We start from the raw sequence: 18,189 nt of genomic DNA, 5'->3' as shown, positions 1-18,189 counted from the left end.
AAATTAAAAAATCTGGTGTCTGATGTTCCTACACGTGATCCAGAGAAATATTCCCCTCGTGCATTCACGTGCTTGCACGTAGCACCAACTCAGTTACACGCTTAAGTTCAAGTGCATGCTTAAATGTTACGTCCCACAGGCCTTCGGAAAGCATGTATCAAATTAGGCATTTCTTGAAATGCTTTGCTAAGCAAAAGGATCAGTTTATGTACTTTCCCCAAAGATTCTGCTGAAATGAGGCTGAATGGTTGCAGTGGTACCTCTCAGGAGATCCCCAATTCTTCCCCAAAGCATTCATTTGCTAGGATTTTACTCTTGCACATTCAGCTTTGGGGAATCAGTATGGGAAACTGGGACCAGGGAATTTGCAGCATTAGAAATGACAGTATTACCAGGGGTAGCTAATGTAACCACAAATGCCTCCCACTGATCCAGATCACACACCCCACCAGGGCCACTGACATCTCTTCAATTTCTTTTAAAATCTCCTCTAAGGGGTATAATCTCCCCAAATTCAAGCAGAGGGAAATCCAGGGTTCCCCCAAATCCGAAACCGCTTGATTTGGGACAAAAGGAACGTGCTGCCAGGAGGACTGAATGGAGTTGCTAAAAATAAGCAAATATTCCCAGTGTTTCTGCACTCCTCTCCCTGAAGTGAAATGATCAAGAGGATTAATTTTAGAGTATGCACAGTTTTAATGTGAAAAAAACCCAAGTTGCATCTTAGCTTTTAAGCAAAGACCAGATGGAAAGTCTATCATTAGAAATGCCAAAGGGAGAATACACTCAAAGTTCGCTCCAGGATGGAAAGGTCATTTCTAGTCATCCTTGTTTTAAATGTTCTCAGAAGCACTCAAGCTTTTTGTAATAAGATGGTTTTCTTTCAGTTTATCAACTGGATTTCCTTCAAAATAAAATAAAAAAACTCCAAAACAAAACAAAAATCACCAAACGATACAAGACACAAACTTTAAAGGCAGGCGCCAGCTCTCTTTTTTCCTCTCCAGAGCAAAAGAGTCATTAAATTTTTAATGAATTATTGTTTAGATGACAGGAAATGCCACAAAGATGATCTGTTGATTCCACCCAGGGGTGTTTACTTAGAGCTTCACGGGGAGATTTATGAGATGACAGGCAACAGACAACGTGTCAATGAAGTCTGAGAAGCAACGCTTCTCTTATCAGGTACCAATGTCGATGAAGAACATGTCAAGCTGATGAGAAATGGAGCAGGTTTCACCACTGTGTTCAAACCGACGTCCCAAACCCCCAGCAAAGACCATATGCCAGCTGACCAATACAAATCCACCAGCCCACCTGCATCGTAACTACCATGCTACTGGTCATAAGATCCGAGAAGCTCAGTAAGGACCTCTTTAGGGCTGAAGATGCCTTCTTAACTCTAGTAGCTCACATATGATGACTAGGAGGTGCCAAAACTGTGATCGGTGATTTTCACTGGACTTACTGGGGTGACGTGAAGATAACGCAGTGCTTACAGCTTTACTCCACTTGCTAACTTGCATGAGAGCTACACTGAGCTTCAGCTGAGATTTCACCAGCCCCTAGTCTCCATGCGCCAGCTAACTGTGAAACAAACTCCTTCTCCATTAAGATAAGCCCAATATGTGAACAAGCCTGCTGGGACACAGCTTCCAAACCCTAACAGGACAATATTTAATCAAAGACAGAAAACTCCGTTCTCTTATTTTCCAACGAATATAAAAAAGCACATAGATATGAGGATATAAAATTGGCATTTTCACAGTAAACACATCTGTGTCCCGGTGCAGATTATTCCCAATAAGAACTGCAGCTACTGGCTAAAGCTGAAAGTGTTTTTTCCTTGCAGGCTGAGCCTTTTCTCAGCTCAACTGGGCCAGCCCTGACAAGAAGGATCTGGCTTCAGGTCTTGTGCATAAATAACAAACATATTTGTAAGGTCCAGACAGCTGCATTTATGTAAATCCACTCAGAGGAGCCATCACTGACCTAACTTAGCACCAACTGGGCTGCGCAAGCGTCAGAGGGAAACATGACCTGCGGTACCGCTGAATGAGGGACAACCAGGCAAAAGCAAGATTTCATTCTCAAAGGGCATGCTAAAACATTGGGATCAGCAAACACGTTTTGTTGTTTCTTGGCCACTTGCAAATGGTGATTATTACATATGAAATAATTAACAAAAAAGGGCAGAATCCTCCAAGCTTTATTTAGAAATCTTCTTTTCAAAACACACCCTCATTTTAATCATTTACCGTTTGCAATAGAGAAGAAGGAAAAACAAGCAGGTAAGAAATCCGAGAACCAAACTTTCCCTAGTCTCCACAAATAGACATTCATTGCCTTCCAATAGATTTGACTAATCATTTTTCTAAGTAGCCAAAAGATTTCACAATTAAATGCTTATAGAAATAAGATGCATCTTCCTGCTCCTTCTGATGCCTCAGGAGTTTTCTGGCTCCTCTCATAAAGAGCTTTCATTAGCCTGGGCATGACAGAGCCAGAACTGCTACAAGAGAAAGCTCTGATTTCAGCTCCATCCCAGTCGCTCACCAAATGCCCAGAACCTTCATCACCGCTCTTGGATCATGGAAAAAAAAAAATAATAAACAAGAAAAGGGGAGTTTGAGTCCTAAGATCAGAACCAAATTTGCTGGACAGGTTTGTTAGAAAAAACAATCTCTGGACTTTGTGTAAACTAAGCATATTTGGTCAAGCACTAGGAGATCAAATAGGGAGCCTCACAATTCCCTTCCTGCAGCCTCACGTTTGTGGTGACAACTGCACTTTCCACCGATGAAATGTGACCTTTAGGCCCTGACATTTAGGCCCAGATTTTCTAACTTGTGTTACCTCCGCCTCCAGTTTCAGAGGTGGAATTCATAGCACTTTAACGTTTAAATAGTTGGCAGTGTCCATCAAACACTAGCCCATGTCTTACCCAACAGATGCTTAAAATGGAATATTCCTGCTCTGGAGACCCATGCCATGCTGGATGGTCAACTTACACGAGGTATTGGATGTGCCATATCTCTTGGGAAAATCAACATGCCAAGCAAAAGCTCATCTCTCAAAATAGTTACCCTACTACCTTATTTCTCTTTTATTTGTTTCCCTACCGCAGTTACACAACACATTCTCACTGGGGCAAAAGGGATCATTAGCAAGAGCACTTTTGGACACATACAAACAGGCAGCGCTAAATGCGCACCCAAACCAGGAAGATTAATAGTCTTCCCATGTGAGAAAGCATAACAAGGCAAATGGATCCTCCGTTAGCTTGTCTCTAATATCTCAGGAAAGCACCATATACTCAGAATGGAAACATGGTGGTTCAGCAATTATTTCTTTAAAAAGTCCAACTTTGATTGTAGGGAAAGAGCTCAGCTGTGATCATGCATCACATCTCTTGTCTTGGATTAGTTGCTAAGTTTAAAGTATTTTCTGTCTGGCCAACAAGAGCAATTTACTGGCATGTTTTAAATATCAAGAGTTTTCAGGCTCAGCCAAACCAACCGTTCCTGCAGCTCTCATAAAGACTCTTGTCCCTAATGAGGGAAGTGAACAATTGAACGAAACCTAGAGATCTGGCAGCTGGAGATCCACCAGCCCGACCCCCTCCTGCTGCTGCAAGGTCATTCCTCCCTCTTGAGGGCACATGTCCCGCTTTTACGCACACAGGCTGAGCGCCTGATGCGCCAAGAGAAGTCGGTCAAGTATTCTCATGTTACAAACCCAACTGCCTTTTCTGCTGTAGAGAAGGGTTACAGACTCAAACTCTGCAGGACCACTGTTGGCAGGGACGGGTTAACAAGGAAAATTCAATTATAAATTTCATCCAAATCTAAGGCATTGAATGGACTAAGCAGAAGATGAGGAATGTACTGCAACACTTCATACATTACCCGTTATGACTGTGTGGTCTCACGTCCATGCTGATACCAGAGGAGATGCAGGCCAGCTGTGATTTTACCCAGCTCGCACTTCTTTCACGTGTTGCCTCATCTTTATAAATTCACTTTCACGTAAGACAGCCGTGTCAGACCTGAGCTCCCAGTGCAATTTGCCTTCTATACTTGCAGAATGAATTCAGTCAGCCAGGTCCTATTTCTCCTTGGGCACCACACAAAGAATTACAAATGGCTCTATTTTTGCCCAGTTGGTACAAAAAGTGATGTCAAAAGTGTAATGGGAAGGAGCAAAAGACCCAATTACAAAAGCAAGATCTGTGAGATAATCTTGGTCCCAGGACAGTGGCAATTGGGAACATCTCATCTATCTGTCAGTTGGGGTCATTTGATGAGCATGTTACCGACAGGAAAGGTGGCACCTCGAAACATCAATTACAACTTTCCACGCCCAAACTGTGCTTCAGCTTCCTCTGCCCCCTGTGCCTTCATCTCTAACACGACAAGAAGGTAAGCTTGGGAACAGGAATTCCGTTTTCAAGAAGGAGCCTAACTGTACTGCAGTTTAACAACCAATTAATGGTTTTGCAGAAGTCGTGTGCTCTGCCCGAGGGGCTGCCTGACTGCATTGAGGAAGTGTATGGTGTTGACTTCCCAAACTGAGTCACCGTTGTAAGCCCTGGGGTGGTATTTATAGAGTTGGGGGAAAATTTCCAGGAAACATCGCTTACTGGCACTCACAAAAATAGCAAGGAAACTCTTCAATTACTAAACTTTTAAGGAAGAAAGTCTTTCTTCTTTATGACAACACAGCAAAGCAGCAGCCTCTATGACTTACAATTAATATTGTTCCTTATCTCGCTTTTCCCTGACAGTAGTAGATGTCGCTCCTAAGCTATTAATTCTGTACAGCTGCAAGGTTGGGTTTTTTCCTCCTCTCTCTTCTACTGATTATTTCCAGGATAAGATGCTGAAGTCAGCCTTGTCTCCAAAAACTTTAGCAATTCTCTCCTGGAACATGTCTGCAATACCATCCCTAGGTTGAGTGCAAGGCCATGCACACAGAGACTCAGACGAACCCAGGTACCAACAACAGATCAACCACAGCAGCCCAGAGGTCAGCCTGAACCCTTTATCCAACTGTCCAGGATCCCAATCTGGAGGAATGATTGCCACCTTCATTAAACCACACGAATCTGCAGGTAAACCTGTTACTGGAAGTCAAGCTATACCATGAAGAGGTGAGCTGATCCCTCTGCACAACCTAGACATGCCCTGGGATCACAGAGTGGACAAAAGCAGAGGAAGGGCACAGATTAGTAGCTGGATCAGTCACCTAAAAGTGTCTCTTCCCCTCCACATATGCAACAGTTTTCCTATGTCTTCTCAGAGCCAGGGACAGGCTTTCAGAAACATTTTGCCCCCGCAACAGTTTTAAGGATGCAACTGCAAATTTGGGGGAGGCTTGACCATCTTAGTGCATGCGCCTTTCCATTAAACACACATGGATTTATGCTCTTGCTTAGCGAGGGTGGGCAGACTATCCCAGACATGGTCCTCTTCCCCTAAGCAGCCAGCATATCCCATCGGGAAGGACGTAAACTAGTTGCCTACAGAAGTGCAACTTTCTGGAATAAAAAAAAAAATCTTAAAAGCACAAGATATGAGCACACGAGCTTGTCCCCGTCCCACACACCAAGCACAAATCCCTAATTTTATTACTATGACTTCCAGACTGTCCCCACCACCGCCCTCTCCTCTGAGCCCTGGGGCCAATGTTGCCCAAACAGCCTTTGAGAAGGCCTCAAAGATGTTCCCCTACATGTCTTACACAAACCAGTAGCTTGGAAGAGGACAGAAAACCAGGGTAATGAGGGAAAGGCTGCTGACATGAACTCGACCAGTACCTGCCCCATTTGAGCTCTCAGCTGGGCTGTCCCAGCACAGCTGCTGGGAGGGCACATTGGGACCAGCTCTCTGCCAAGCTGTCACTCAGCATGGCACGCAGTCCGTGACACTCATGAGACGTGACACCCCGTGCAATACAACGAGACCCAACGAGTTTGTTTTGTACATGCCACTGCGGTGTCGGCAGATACAGCAACGTGCTTTGGCTAGTACTGACATGGGAAGCATTCAAAGCACTCGCGCAGAGATAAGAGGCTCCCCTCATCTCCTGCCCGAGACACGCTGACCTCCCCTCCCTCCCTTCTCCCTGGCATTGTTAAAGATAATACAAAAATCTGCCACTTATTTTTTAAAATGTCTCTGTTTCAGAGGGTTTTTTCCTCCTCTGTTTTTCTGAGGCCAATTAAAAATAAAAGTTTACCAGGAAGACAACAAGAAAAAAAAAAAAGTGTCTGATATCATTGGATCCAGCCTATAAGGATCTCACACATAAAAGAATTATGTCCCTGAGCACTTTCCAACAGACTTTCAGAAAATTTCATCTTTCTACTTCCCTGGCTGGATAGTCTGTTTGAGTAATTTTCTCTTTCTCCTGGGGCTGGTTGCTAAGAGACGCGCTATTACTTCTCCCTCTCTTATGACCCGATTACTGTGATCAGCAAAGACAGCGTGCAGACAACAGCCTGACACGGCTCATACAAGAACATCGGGCTCGTTACAAAATGATGGACTGTATTAACACTCCGCAGCCCCTTTGCTCGCCACGGCCTTTGCAGAGTCTCCTGGCACAACTGGGGGCTTTTACTTTCCCGGCTTCTGAAGTGCGTGTTCAAACATTTTAAATCGCAGGAGTGGGAAGGGAGGAGAATGGACTTTTACCTCCTCTGTTCACTGCCTGTCAGCTGGAGCAGTGTTAATGGATCCTCACTGAGAAACCCTCCTTTCCTTACCCTTCCCGAGAAGTGGCCCAGGAACTATGATTATCCCTTTTCGCTCTCCTGCAAAAAACTTTGCAAATACACAACGTGCATCAGGTTAGCACATTCCGTTAAACAGTTCGACAGCACATTGTAAAGCTGATGTTGACACTTCAGGGGCCGAGAGGTGACCTGGTCCTGCAAAGAGCGGAGCTGGATTGCTCTGAATGAGGAAAGCAGCTGGAAATGCACCCAACTGTAGGTGCACCGCAGCCCAGGGAAGCCACCGGGATGCCCAACGTTCTCCCAGTATATGCTGAAATGGCCACAGCCTGGCACTGTGTCTTCTGCGTGAGAGCCCTACATGATGGGGCTTGGCGGGGAAGTGAGTTGAGATGAGCAACGTGGAGCTCAGATTGTGAGCTTGTGCTGAGGAGCACGTGGGACAAAAAGTTAAGGAAAGTTGATTTTGTTGATGTTGTTACCAAAGAACAGGTCCGCTGCCAGACGGTATGGCTCAGGATGTGGTCACCGACCTTAGAGACCAGCAGTCTCCACTTAGTAAGAATTTAATCCTCATCATATTCACTTCTTATAACATAAATTTCAAACATTTATAATTTCTTATATTAAACTTACTTTTGAAAAGATTGTGTTTACTAGTACTGTTTTAGTACCGTTTTCCTACTTTTGAGGGCCCCTTCTCCTCCCACCAGCTTGCTCAGGAGCAGCTCCCGTGGCAGGACCCCTGGGCAGACCCTCACACCACAGGTGCCCAGACTGTACAAAGCCCAATGCCTTTGCAGAATACCTAGAAAAGCCAGTTGCTAAATCTTTGCAAATTGATCTTGTAACAGAGGTGGCCCAAATATACAGGTCCTTCCTCTTATAATTATTCCTCACCTCCATGGCATTTCCCATAAACTCAGAGCTCAGCAAAACAAATGCCAGTTCTCATGTCAGCATGATTTCTACCAACAAGCCCTTCACACCGGGCTTTGCATCAAGGTTTGGTCATGTCTAGACCTAACCAAAACCTTTCCTTAGTCATTGTCATCACAGGAACTATGAGTTGGAAAAGACCTGTGAGTCTTTCACACTCCACAGCTTCTCAAACAGTTTGGGTAAATCCCCAATCGAGTTCCTAGAGCATGCTTGCATATTCTTCCATGGCTACAACTTTCCAGCATGCATGTTAGTTAAAGAAGACGACAAAGGGAATTTTTAGATAGTGATGTCTACTTATTAGGAACTAGACCAGATCCCTCCTCATCCCCTTCTGCATAACCACCCCCACTGGGGCAGCCAAGCTGCGGGACTCTCAGTCCTGCTCATGGACCCTCAGCTCCACACGCTTTGCTTAAGCAACGAGCGTTTCAGGCCTTGTATATTTAGTCCAAATTGTAACTGTGCAGTGTTCACTGCCAGCAATGCCTGCTCTTTGGCCACAAGTACAGCTTCTGTGGCTTCAAGAGTTGCTCATTCATTCTTCTAACCTTTTATTAGACCAACCTGTAATATAATCCAATAGACATTTATTGGTTGCTCTGACTTAGCAGTACTCCGTCTGGCAGGATAAAAAAGCTTTAGGCAGAGAAAAGGAAAAATATATGTGTAATCCTTTATTATAACAGTTAGTTTTCAGGGCATAGAAGAGCTGCATTGTGCGAACAAGGGCAAAAAAATAAAAAATATTACTTGACTGTTAACTGTCATGAATCAATTGTTATTATTTAACAGACTAGCATCTGGAGGATGTTAAAATTTCAGATTAAAATAAAAGGGACAAGTGCTGCCTGCTTGAATTCAAGCTATTTCTGTATTAACATTGGTCTCTTACTTTGATTGGGCACCACAGCCCTTTAAAACTATATGGAGGACAAACATTATCTTTTATAAAGTAGGTTTGATATAGTTGATGACAGATGTTTGCAATTCGAGTTATAAAAAGATGGCTTCTTCCCATTCCAGTGTATATCAGAACCACCTTTTTTTTTTTTTTTTTTTACCTTCCCTTTTTGCCCTTTTTCTTTAGTCTACCTAAACTACTGTGGTTCACAGAACAGGCTACTGCAAAGATGAATCACTATTCAGTGTTTGAAATAATGAAGTGGAAAAATTAAATACAGTATCTTGGAAGAACAGACAGACAGGAAGAAAAGAAAATGAGGAAAAAAATAGGCATAGCAGAAAAAAATTAAAAATCTACCTGCTGAGGAGTGTAATGTTTGCTTTATGATACCAAATAACAGAGAAAATACAAGCTCACTCACCAGAATGAAAAACAAGGCTAGGCACTACTTCAAGTAGTTCCCAAATAAGAGGCAATGTGTTCCAGAGCCTGTGAAAGTTTAATATTTGTAATTCTAACAAAACACAGTCAGAATTGTTAATAAAACCTGGTGGCTTGGCTTGACATTTTGTGAACTACAGATAAGTATACTGGTTCAATAATAGTTTTTATGCACCTGTTTTATGTTGCATTTTTCCCGGTGCCATTATCTGAGGTGGTATTTCAAAGAAGAAAATGTTCATCCCAAGAGCAAAGCCAAGAGCAAAGACCTACGTATTTCTCTCTAACAAAAAAAGCAGATGCAGACGCTACTATCCAGCCCAAGCAGTAACAGCTTTTGGGATGACTGCAATCGAAAGAGAAGGACCCACCCAGAGTCGGTTTATTTACTCCAGTGAGAATCACAAGTCCTGACACCGGTCACCATGCTGTGGACAACTGAGCAAAACTCCATGTCCCCCCGTAACTCATGAGCTATTGAGTAGAGGGATGCTGCCAGGGCACAGAGGCACCAGCTTGGTCTCACGCCTCTTCAACACAGCTCAGCTTGCTTGGGGCAGTTTAAATCCACTATTACACAAATGAGAACCACCACTCATCTCCAACTGGGTTCACTTGGTTCTTAACCAACGGGGAAGAGGATGTCATTAGAGAGAAATCAATGGAGACTTCCGAAAGGCTGCTCCGAACTGGTTTGCAGCTACCCCTTAATGAGGGACCCCCGCCTTCCCGCTTGTTCTGCAGGGTTCGGGGGCTTTGTTTGTGCTTTGAATGCTCTTGCATAGAAGGTAGCAAAGCCACCACAAAGAGGCCTGGAGCTTCAAGTTCATTTTCACTGGCTGTATTTTGTAAGAGCCTGTGGATGATGCAGTCCTGACACTAATGAATAAAGTATTGCTTCATCTGCTCCATTTCATTCAGCAGAAGAAACACTTGGAAGAATGAGAGCAAGGATTAAGAAGGGCTTTAAAAGTTTATAATATGCACTTTAAAAAAGCTTTCTCTAGAAAACAAGCACCAACGTGGGGGCCGTGCTGAGGCACAGTCAGGATGATTTGCAACAGTAAGGATGATTTGCAACAGTAAGGATGATTTGCAACAGTAAGGTTACCTCTTTATTCCCACAACATTTTTCATCTCCACAAGCTCAATCCCGAGAGCACGATGGGATCAGAAAAGGGTTAGAGCACTTCTCAGCCTTTTTTTTTTGTCCCATCACTGAGACACTGCCACCCCCCCAGAGCATCAGTGATTTTTTCAGCTGGTGGCAGAGCTGAGGAGCAAGGCAGGAGGAGGCAGAGACCAGCAGATCCCACTGGAAAAGCTCTGGTACTCACAGGACTCAATTCAGCATCAAAATGACCAAGTAACAACGTATTCCCATGCCTCATCTGGGCAGCAGCAACGGTCCACGTTCGTAACTCACAACATGTGCAAGACAGCGAGCCTCTGCTTCCACCGCGATGAAAGACTAAATGGCATTATCTCATGTTAGTGTTGGACGAGGCGCACACAAAGCATCGCCGGAGCGCGGCCGAGACGCAGCTCGCTGCTCCTGCCCCAGCCTCCTCCCGACGACGAGCGCAGCGCTGCAGCAGCTCACGAGAAGCACCAAGGAGCAGGTATGCCGTCTCTCAACCAGCACAGCCCTCCCACTAGCGAGGATTCCTCTTGCTATGGTGCAGACCCAGCACAGACAACTATAAAAAAACCAAAACAACACAAAACCCGCAGAATCTCCCAAGTCAGCCTGAGTTTATTCTTTCAGGGCTCTCATCCAAGTAATGAATAGACTCTGGACCTGGTTAGCTTCTATGAACTGTCAAAGATTGAAGAGCAGGGAACAGCACAGCTAAAACACGGAGTGTCTAGTCCAATAAATCCATACCCAAGCTTCAAAAATTAGACAGAGCTACTGATATAGCAGCTGCTGTAAACAAAACCCACTAGGTATATCTGCCTATAAAAAAAAAAAAAAAAAAAACAAAAAAAAACAAAAAAAACAAACCAAAAAAACCAAACAAACCAACAAACAGCCTGATAGTTCACACTCCCAGTCCCCTACAGACCCAGCAGAATATAATTACCCAGTGCTCAAGAGCCTCCACATGCATGAAGAGGAGGAGGGCAGGGAGGGCCAAGCGCTGGGAAACCTGCATCAGCCGGGGGCAAGCAAACACGTTGTTGTTAACCACGTACCCTTGCCCTGGAGCTGGTGCTGCTGTTGTGCCTTGTCTCATGAGTCACTGCCCTGTCCTCCAACCAAGGTAAATGGAAGGAGATGGTTAAAAAAAAAAAAAAAGAGAAGAAAAGAAAAGAAAACCTCAAAGGCCTTCACGTGAGTCTTGTTGCTCACCATATCTGAAAGTCACCCACCATATCTGAAAGTCACCCAAGGAAAGGAGGGAGAAGGGAAGAGCTTGAGAGCTTGCTTTGATTCTCATCCCTTCATTTAGTTTCCATTATTAAATCCATATTAACTGTTTCTGCAGGTATTATACTCACCAAGGGTGGCAATTACAAGGAAAAGACATCAGCACTAATAAATACTGAATTTAGAAGGGCCCAGTGCATAAACTAAAGCAGCTAATTTTGCAAAGCAAAATTTTGTCCTCAGAGCCTCCAAGGGTGACAGAGAAGCATGTCCAAGTGCTGTGCAGCCCCTTAAACCAAGCGGCTGTCCTGGGAGGGATGCTGTCTGCACATCCCTTTCTGGCCAGGGTTGGCACTGCAGTATCTCAGTCTGTCTCAGGCAGCTTGAGAAACACGCATGGTCGGATTCATATGAATGAAAGACATTGCAAGAATATGAGGAACTTCATTTCTTGGGAGCGGAGACAGTCATCTTTGCAGGAGCAGACCTCCTGGGTGCCAAGCAATGATCTGGCACTTCCCAGTAGTTGAGGATGGACTTGTTCCCTTCCCTGCCACCATCAAATCACCCTTCAAGTGACCACGCGTGATGGCAGAGGAGGTGTATTCGACCTGCTGGAGCGTGGCAGTGCTCGTGAATGCTGGACTGGGAAGCCCAACCCTGCAACCTGGCCGGGCTTCATCAGCACTGTTGTTTCTCCTGGACTTGCACTGCTGACGTCTGCGAGCTTTGATTTGGAGGGGAGAGGGGAAGGCAAGGGGAAAAGAGCTTTTGCGGTTACGAAAACAAGCTTGAAACCAAAAGGATCCAAACCAGAAGGCAAATCACACCACAAAGCCCGCCACTCGCTGCACTCAAGCCATCCGATGGCCCGAAGAGCCCTGAAGCTCAGGCTTTTCCGAGCACCTCAGGCTGACAACAGATTTTCACATGGTTTTGAAGCCCCTGATTTTGGCCTCACAACTCCTGGCACCATCCCAGTGCACCCTGGCTGCCCCGCCACAGCAGCACTCATTTGGGAGCGGCCGCTAGCTCTCCTCCCCATGCCACGGAGCGTGCAAGCTCACGCTGGCGCTGCTGCCACCAGGCCTACAGCAGTGCGCACAAAGCTGGTGGACCAACCATCACCAACCTCGCTCTGCACCAGACGTCTCCTCCATCTGCCCTGGAGGGTGAGGCCCCATTTTCTGGGACTAGTGAAAGGAGAAGAAAAGGGAATTTGCTTCATCTGCAAGCTATGAAACCTCCCCATCTTCCTGAGCCCAGCGTAGACAGGAACAGCTGTGTAGCAGCGTTTCCCCAAGGTCCCAGCTCTGTTGATGATGCTGAAATACCAATTTAAGTGTAAAAGCTGGAAAGCAGGAGAGAAATAAGTGGCATGGAAAGGAGGGAAGGCAACCATAGAATCACAGAATGGTTTGGGTTGGAAGGGACCTTCAAAGATCATCTAGTCCAACCCTCCTGCCATGGGCAGGGACATCTTTCACTAGATCAGGATGCTCAAAGCCTCATTCAACCTGACCTTGAACACTTTCAATGATGGGGCATCCAATGCTTTTAAAGGAAACAAAATTAATACTGTTTCCTTGGAAAACACATTATTTTCTTAAGAGATTTTTTTGCTCCGTGAGTACAGAGGATGAGACCCGCTATGCATGCTGTTGGACGGTGTCTGCTGAGGAACAGAAGGAAGAGGCAGGTAGCACCAAAAACGTGTGAGCACAGAGAAAGGAGCCAAATACAAGAGGTGGACTGTCAGGACCCACAGCTGGATGATGTCTCATCCATCTCAGGACCTGTCTTCTCCCAACATGCAGAAGATGCTTTCCAACTGCAAATCATCCAGCTCCATCTATGGACCACCCTTGGCCCCAGTGCCACTCTTTTAGAGCCACTGCTCGAATGTCTGGACAGCTTATTTTGATTTCCAGCCTAACTCATTAGTAGCTACACTTCCTCCCCATGCACACTTGTTTATCTTGTAGAAAATCATCTACCCCAAGCTTGAACAGCTCTCCTTCCTCTGTGGGGTAAATACAGAGCTGTGTAAGACATTGGGCACCTGTATGCCCCAGGGACCATGGTGCTCAGGCCTCCCAGGATCAGGCAAGGTTAATCCCCCGCAAAGTGTCACAGCAGGGAACGCTAGCACTAAATCCTCCAGAAACACAGCACGTGGAAGTCTGGTCCGGTAGGACCTATAAAAACACAGCTGTACTCGCCTCTCCAGCCAGCTGCATGGCAGAGACCTGTGCAGGATGTTAATCAGAGCTGTGGTCCTTATTATTATTATTATTATTGTTATTGTTATTATTATTATTATTCCCAGGGGCCCCCAAATGGATCCATGTGACAACAAGACACAATCTCTGCTTTGATGAGTTGACAAATCCAGTTTGAAACAAGTCGCAGCAAGTCAGTGTGGCACATAGCGAGGAGGGGAGCTGGCAGCGCTGGGAAAACTGCTCACCTAGCTGGTCTAAACTATGCATGCCTTGAGTGCTTCCAGTCACTTTAAAATGTTGCTGGTTTATAAACTGCTGGTTGTTGTGATTTCACTTTTTTTCAGTCATTTAACCATTTCTAACTTGTTTTAAAGTTCTATTGAGTAGCTTTTAATCTGGCTGATTTTTGTGCAGGTGTCAGGGGAAAAAAAAAATAAAATCAAAGTCAAGGAGAGACCAAGGAAATGCCTTGCTAGGAGGGAGAGGGGTGGACAGCCATTACCCCGCCGTGAACACAGTGCCTGCTCCACAGCCTGTCACTCCAGTGTCTTTCCACCACACTTTCAATGGATTCAGGAAATAAAACCACAAATGCTATCAGGCAGGCAGACTCGCTACGTGCAAGCAACATACCTACAAAACAATAATAAAGAAATATGAGGCCAGAGGATGCATTTTCCTGATGTTAAAAGCAACGAGCTGAAGAAATTACTGCGAACGGAATTTGCCGGTCTCCCAGAGAGATTCCCAATACCATCCCTGTAGCCTCTGGTAGCAGGGAACCAACTCCAGTGACACGGCTAGGGCAGGCAAGGCTGTGCCAGGCTCGGATGTGCACGGCCGCTTTCTGCCCCATCGCAGCCCTCGGAAAGCCCTTCCCTGGCGCGGTCCGTCGCTCGCACGCGTGTCCGGCAGAAGGATGCTGCGCTGCGCACTACCCGCACGCTGGGCGGAAAGCCCACGTGCCTCCAGCAAAGCACCTCCGGAGGGGCAGGAGGGATGAAAACACACTGGGATAACAAGGGGATGCTGCAGCTCCTCCACCTACAGACTCACAGCTAACCAGACAGGAAAGACCTGTGACCAACGGAGAACAAATCAGGGCAAAACAACTCGCGGAGCCCCTTTACACAGGGAACCAGTGGGCATGCAGCCATCTCCCAGGCTGAATTATTGCTGCAAAAACAACAGAGGTCATTGAAGAAACAATTAGGGAGCCTGGAGGAGAGAAGGGAGGCACAGAAAGTGAATGAAGCATGTTGGGCTAAATATTTTCTCATTGTCCCCCCTCGCCTGCCAGATCCCAGTCTTGTGTTCTCAGGGTTATATATGGCTGGGCTAATGGCTTTGCACTGGGTGTTGACACCGACCAGCAGCGTGTCACCTTCTGAAAGTGGATTAGCTTAAGCTGCAGGCACGCTGTCACATCACTAAGCCAGTCCCTGGCCAGGTCTTGGCCAACCATTAGCTCTTCCAGGCCTGTCAGATGACAATGGGATCTCCAAAAGCCCAGCATCAGACAAGGCAAGGGACTGGCACTGAAAAAGGCCTCCTGTGAGCTCCTGATGTCTCCTAGTTTCTAACAGACCTGGCAATGCTCGGCTGCTTGCGGGACTGGGTAGTCAGTGTTGCATGAGAAATGTTTGCGTGCCTCGTCTCCCCTTCTCAGCCTGCAGCATCTGCTCTGCTCTTAGTGAAAGCCTCCTTCCCCAAATGCCAAGAAACAAAGAATTTTTTAGAAGGTGATAATGTTCCTGAGTCATATATATATCGGCTCTACGATCACTAAAGCACCGACAATTAATGCATACTGACATTTTTCACAAAAAAAATAGTGGCTGATCAACAACAGTTTTCCTAGAAAAAAAAGTGCCTTTTCCATTATTATTTCAAATTTTAAGAGAATTAGAAAAATAAGAATTTCCACTTGACTTGAAGGTGACATTTTCATTGCACTTCAGAAATGGATTATTTTTTACTTTTTTAATTCCAAATGTCTTTCTCTTCCTCTTACTCGCTAATGTTTTGTTACTGAAGGCAACAGAACAGGTGCATATGACTTCGCTTTTCCCCTCCAACACATTTTCTTTTTTCATTCTGAATTCTCCAAAGTTAGAGCGGCAGAAGGAAAAAAACCAAAACACTCATCAGACTTTTCCAACTTTCCTACAAAATGTCCTTAACTTTAGAAAATCGCTCAAGTGCGAGGTTTAATATGCTGCTTTGATTTTCTTTCTCCTTTCCATTATTCTGTAGTCTTCCTGAAAATGCATACACTTTCAAAAGACAGAGTAGAAAAAGGAAAAAAAGATACAGATGACATTTATCTTATTGCACTCAACACAAAAGAGGGGAAAGTGGTGATGGAACAAAGTAGAGCATCCAAAACCAAAAATCAAAAGCTGGTTTGGCAATTTTCTTGAATATAACCGAGTTTTTCTTTGGGGGCAGAATGAAGAGGAGGAGCAGGAAGAGTTTTCCACCCATTTCTAACCATAGTAAATCACTGGGAATAGAAAAGTCACTACTCTGCCAAGACAGTTACCACTCTCTCCTAAAATCCTTGGCTTCCACCTTGTTTCTGCTGCAGTAAGGTTCCATCACACACTCTCCACTGTCAGCTAGGGGCATCCCAGGTGCTCCAACTGGCAGGTTTTCAGTTGCAAACCCCAGAGGCGCTCCCAGCCATGCGCTCCCACTGCTGGGAACTCCTTCCCTTCATATGTCCACAAGCCAGGAACCCAACTCCCACGCTCGCTGCTCGACTACGTGAAGACAGGAGGACTGTTGCAGCAGGAGGTAGAGGAAGACTGACACACAGTGACTGGCAGGCATTTGTTTTACTGCCATAAGAGCTCCAGAGGCTATTGCAATGGTCATGTAAATATCCTCAGAATTATATCATTAAATTATTTCATATTCAAGAGCGTTCCATAGTAGAGGGAAAAGAATAAAACTGAATCAAACCAGCAGGCTGGAGAGGAAGAACTCCTAGACCCATTCTGCCAAACTTATGCCCTACCACCCCAATCATACCCATACTCCCACAGCTCAGTCCCACGTTTGTAAAGGATACCCATTGTGCTGGGATGAAAGAATCAATACTGAAAAGGGTTGTTCAAGCCCCAGCTCCTTGGATGAACACATACCAGCAGAGACCAAACAAGCAAAGTTGAAAAGTACCAGTCTTGGACACAGGACATCTGCTTCCAATTAAAAACAAGAAAGATCTGTCCCCATGTCCTCCCCCAGCCCTGCACCTCTCAGGAGGGTAGCTAGCCAGAGTGAGGGTAAGAGATGCGTTCGCATTCTTCTTGATTTGAATGATCTGAAACAGGGAGGCTCCCACAAACTCATCAACAAAGAGCAAGTCAAGAACAGCCTGTGTTAGCAGTCAATTCCTCTAAATTAGACCGTTGTGGTTCCTTTCTAAAAAAATACTTACCATCACCTCCTGGTTGCTTGTATGGGTTGTACTTTGGCTTGGGGGCAACAACAGGTGCAAACTTCTTTGGTGTCTGCTGGGTGGACACCGAGATGCTAGGAGTTCCAAAGGTGTGTGTGGTCTCCATCCTTGCAGTAACGTGACCAACAGGCTCATTGGTACTCTTGGGTGGCAGCCAGGATGGGTGGGACATGGTTCAGATCTGAGAGGAGAGGCAAAGAGAATCACACTTATGTTAGGAATTTATGCTGGGGAAATAACAGTTGCAAACCTACTGCTTTGCTGGTTTATAAATTCAAACCCACAAAACCCTTTAACGCATTTAACTTGTGCATGCTTATGTTTAAACATATTGGTCCTAATGTATAAGACTTAGGATACAAACTTGCCTTTCTTTCCCCAGTAGGTCGGAATTACTGATCAGCACATTGGTGGTGCCCGCAAAAAGCGTTGCTATTTTCTTCTTCAAACCAAAGCGGAGGCAGGCTGATACCGTGGAGAAGCCCATCAGTCCCACCACCCATTCAGCATAGTAGTGATATATGTGCCTTTCCCTGTTAGGCTTTTGTGAGTACATTAATGTACAACAGTGCAGGTGTTCTGGGGCCAAGTGTAGTCACAGATAGGCAGACACACTTCCAAAATACACCTTTAGCACTTTTTCACATGTCATTTAGGACCCCACATCCCAGAAACTTTCATTCAAACTTTTAAGAAAAAGGATTTCAAAAGCAGCTAATCATTCTTGATGCCTCCATTTCTGAATGCCTAGCTTAAGATATTTTAAAAGCATGTCAATTTTGAAAAAATGCCAGAATCCCACAATCGCTGACAACCAGGCTCCTTTTAGACATCTCAACTTGTGTAACAGAAAACAGAGGGAGCCCAAATCATTACTTATTTATGAAAATCTTGGCTTTGGCCTCTTAAAAGCCTACATCACTTTTGAGAACTGGACTCAGACGCTGCTGAAAATGTTGCCCATAAAAAACCTGTTCATTGCAATGAACAAGTGCTTTTCACCGCACAGAAACCACACTCCCTGGGTAGCAGCAATGGTCCTACAGTATCATCAGATAGTCCTACAGAGAGTCCTATAGAGCAAATCCAGTCCTA

General features: G+C 45.2%; 1 protein-coding gene across 10 annotated transcripts in view; it reads right to left on the bottom strand.

Annotated features, from left to right (window-relative positions):
• LPP (LIM domain containing preferred translocation partner in lipoma) overlaps positions 1 to 18,189 on the bottom strand; it is an 826,113-nt gene that overhangs the window by 674,428 nt on the left and 133,496 nt on the right. For all 10 annotated transcript variants that reach the window (XR_012776441.1, XM_075507128.1, XM_075507132.1 and 7 more), the window contains one exon: positions 17,074 to 17,275. Coding sequence is in view for 9 of the 10 variants with exons in the window: in XM_075507128.1 (XP_075363243.1) it covers positions 17,074 to 17,266 (193 nt within the window). In the remaining variant the exon portion in view is untranslated. The remainder of the gene's footprint in view (positions 1 to 17,073; positions 17,276 to 18,189) is intronic.

This window comes from Mycteria americana, chromosome 7, assembly GCF_035582795.1.
Source record: "Mycteria americana isolate JAX WOST 10 ecotype Jacksonville Zoo and Gardens chromosome 7, USCA_MyAme_1.0, whole genome shotgun sequence".
Classification (NCBI taxonomy): Eukaryota; Metazoa; Chordata; class Aves; order Ciconiiformes; family Ciconiidae; genus Mycteria; species Mycteria americana.
The sequence above is the reverse complement of the archived record's forward strand: the minus strand, read 5'-3'. Positions and strand labels throughout refer to the sequence as shown.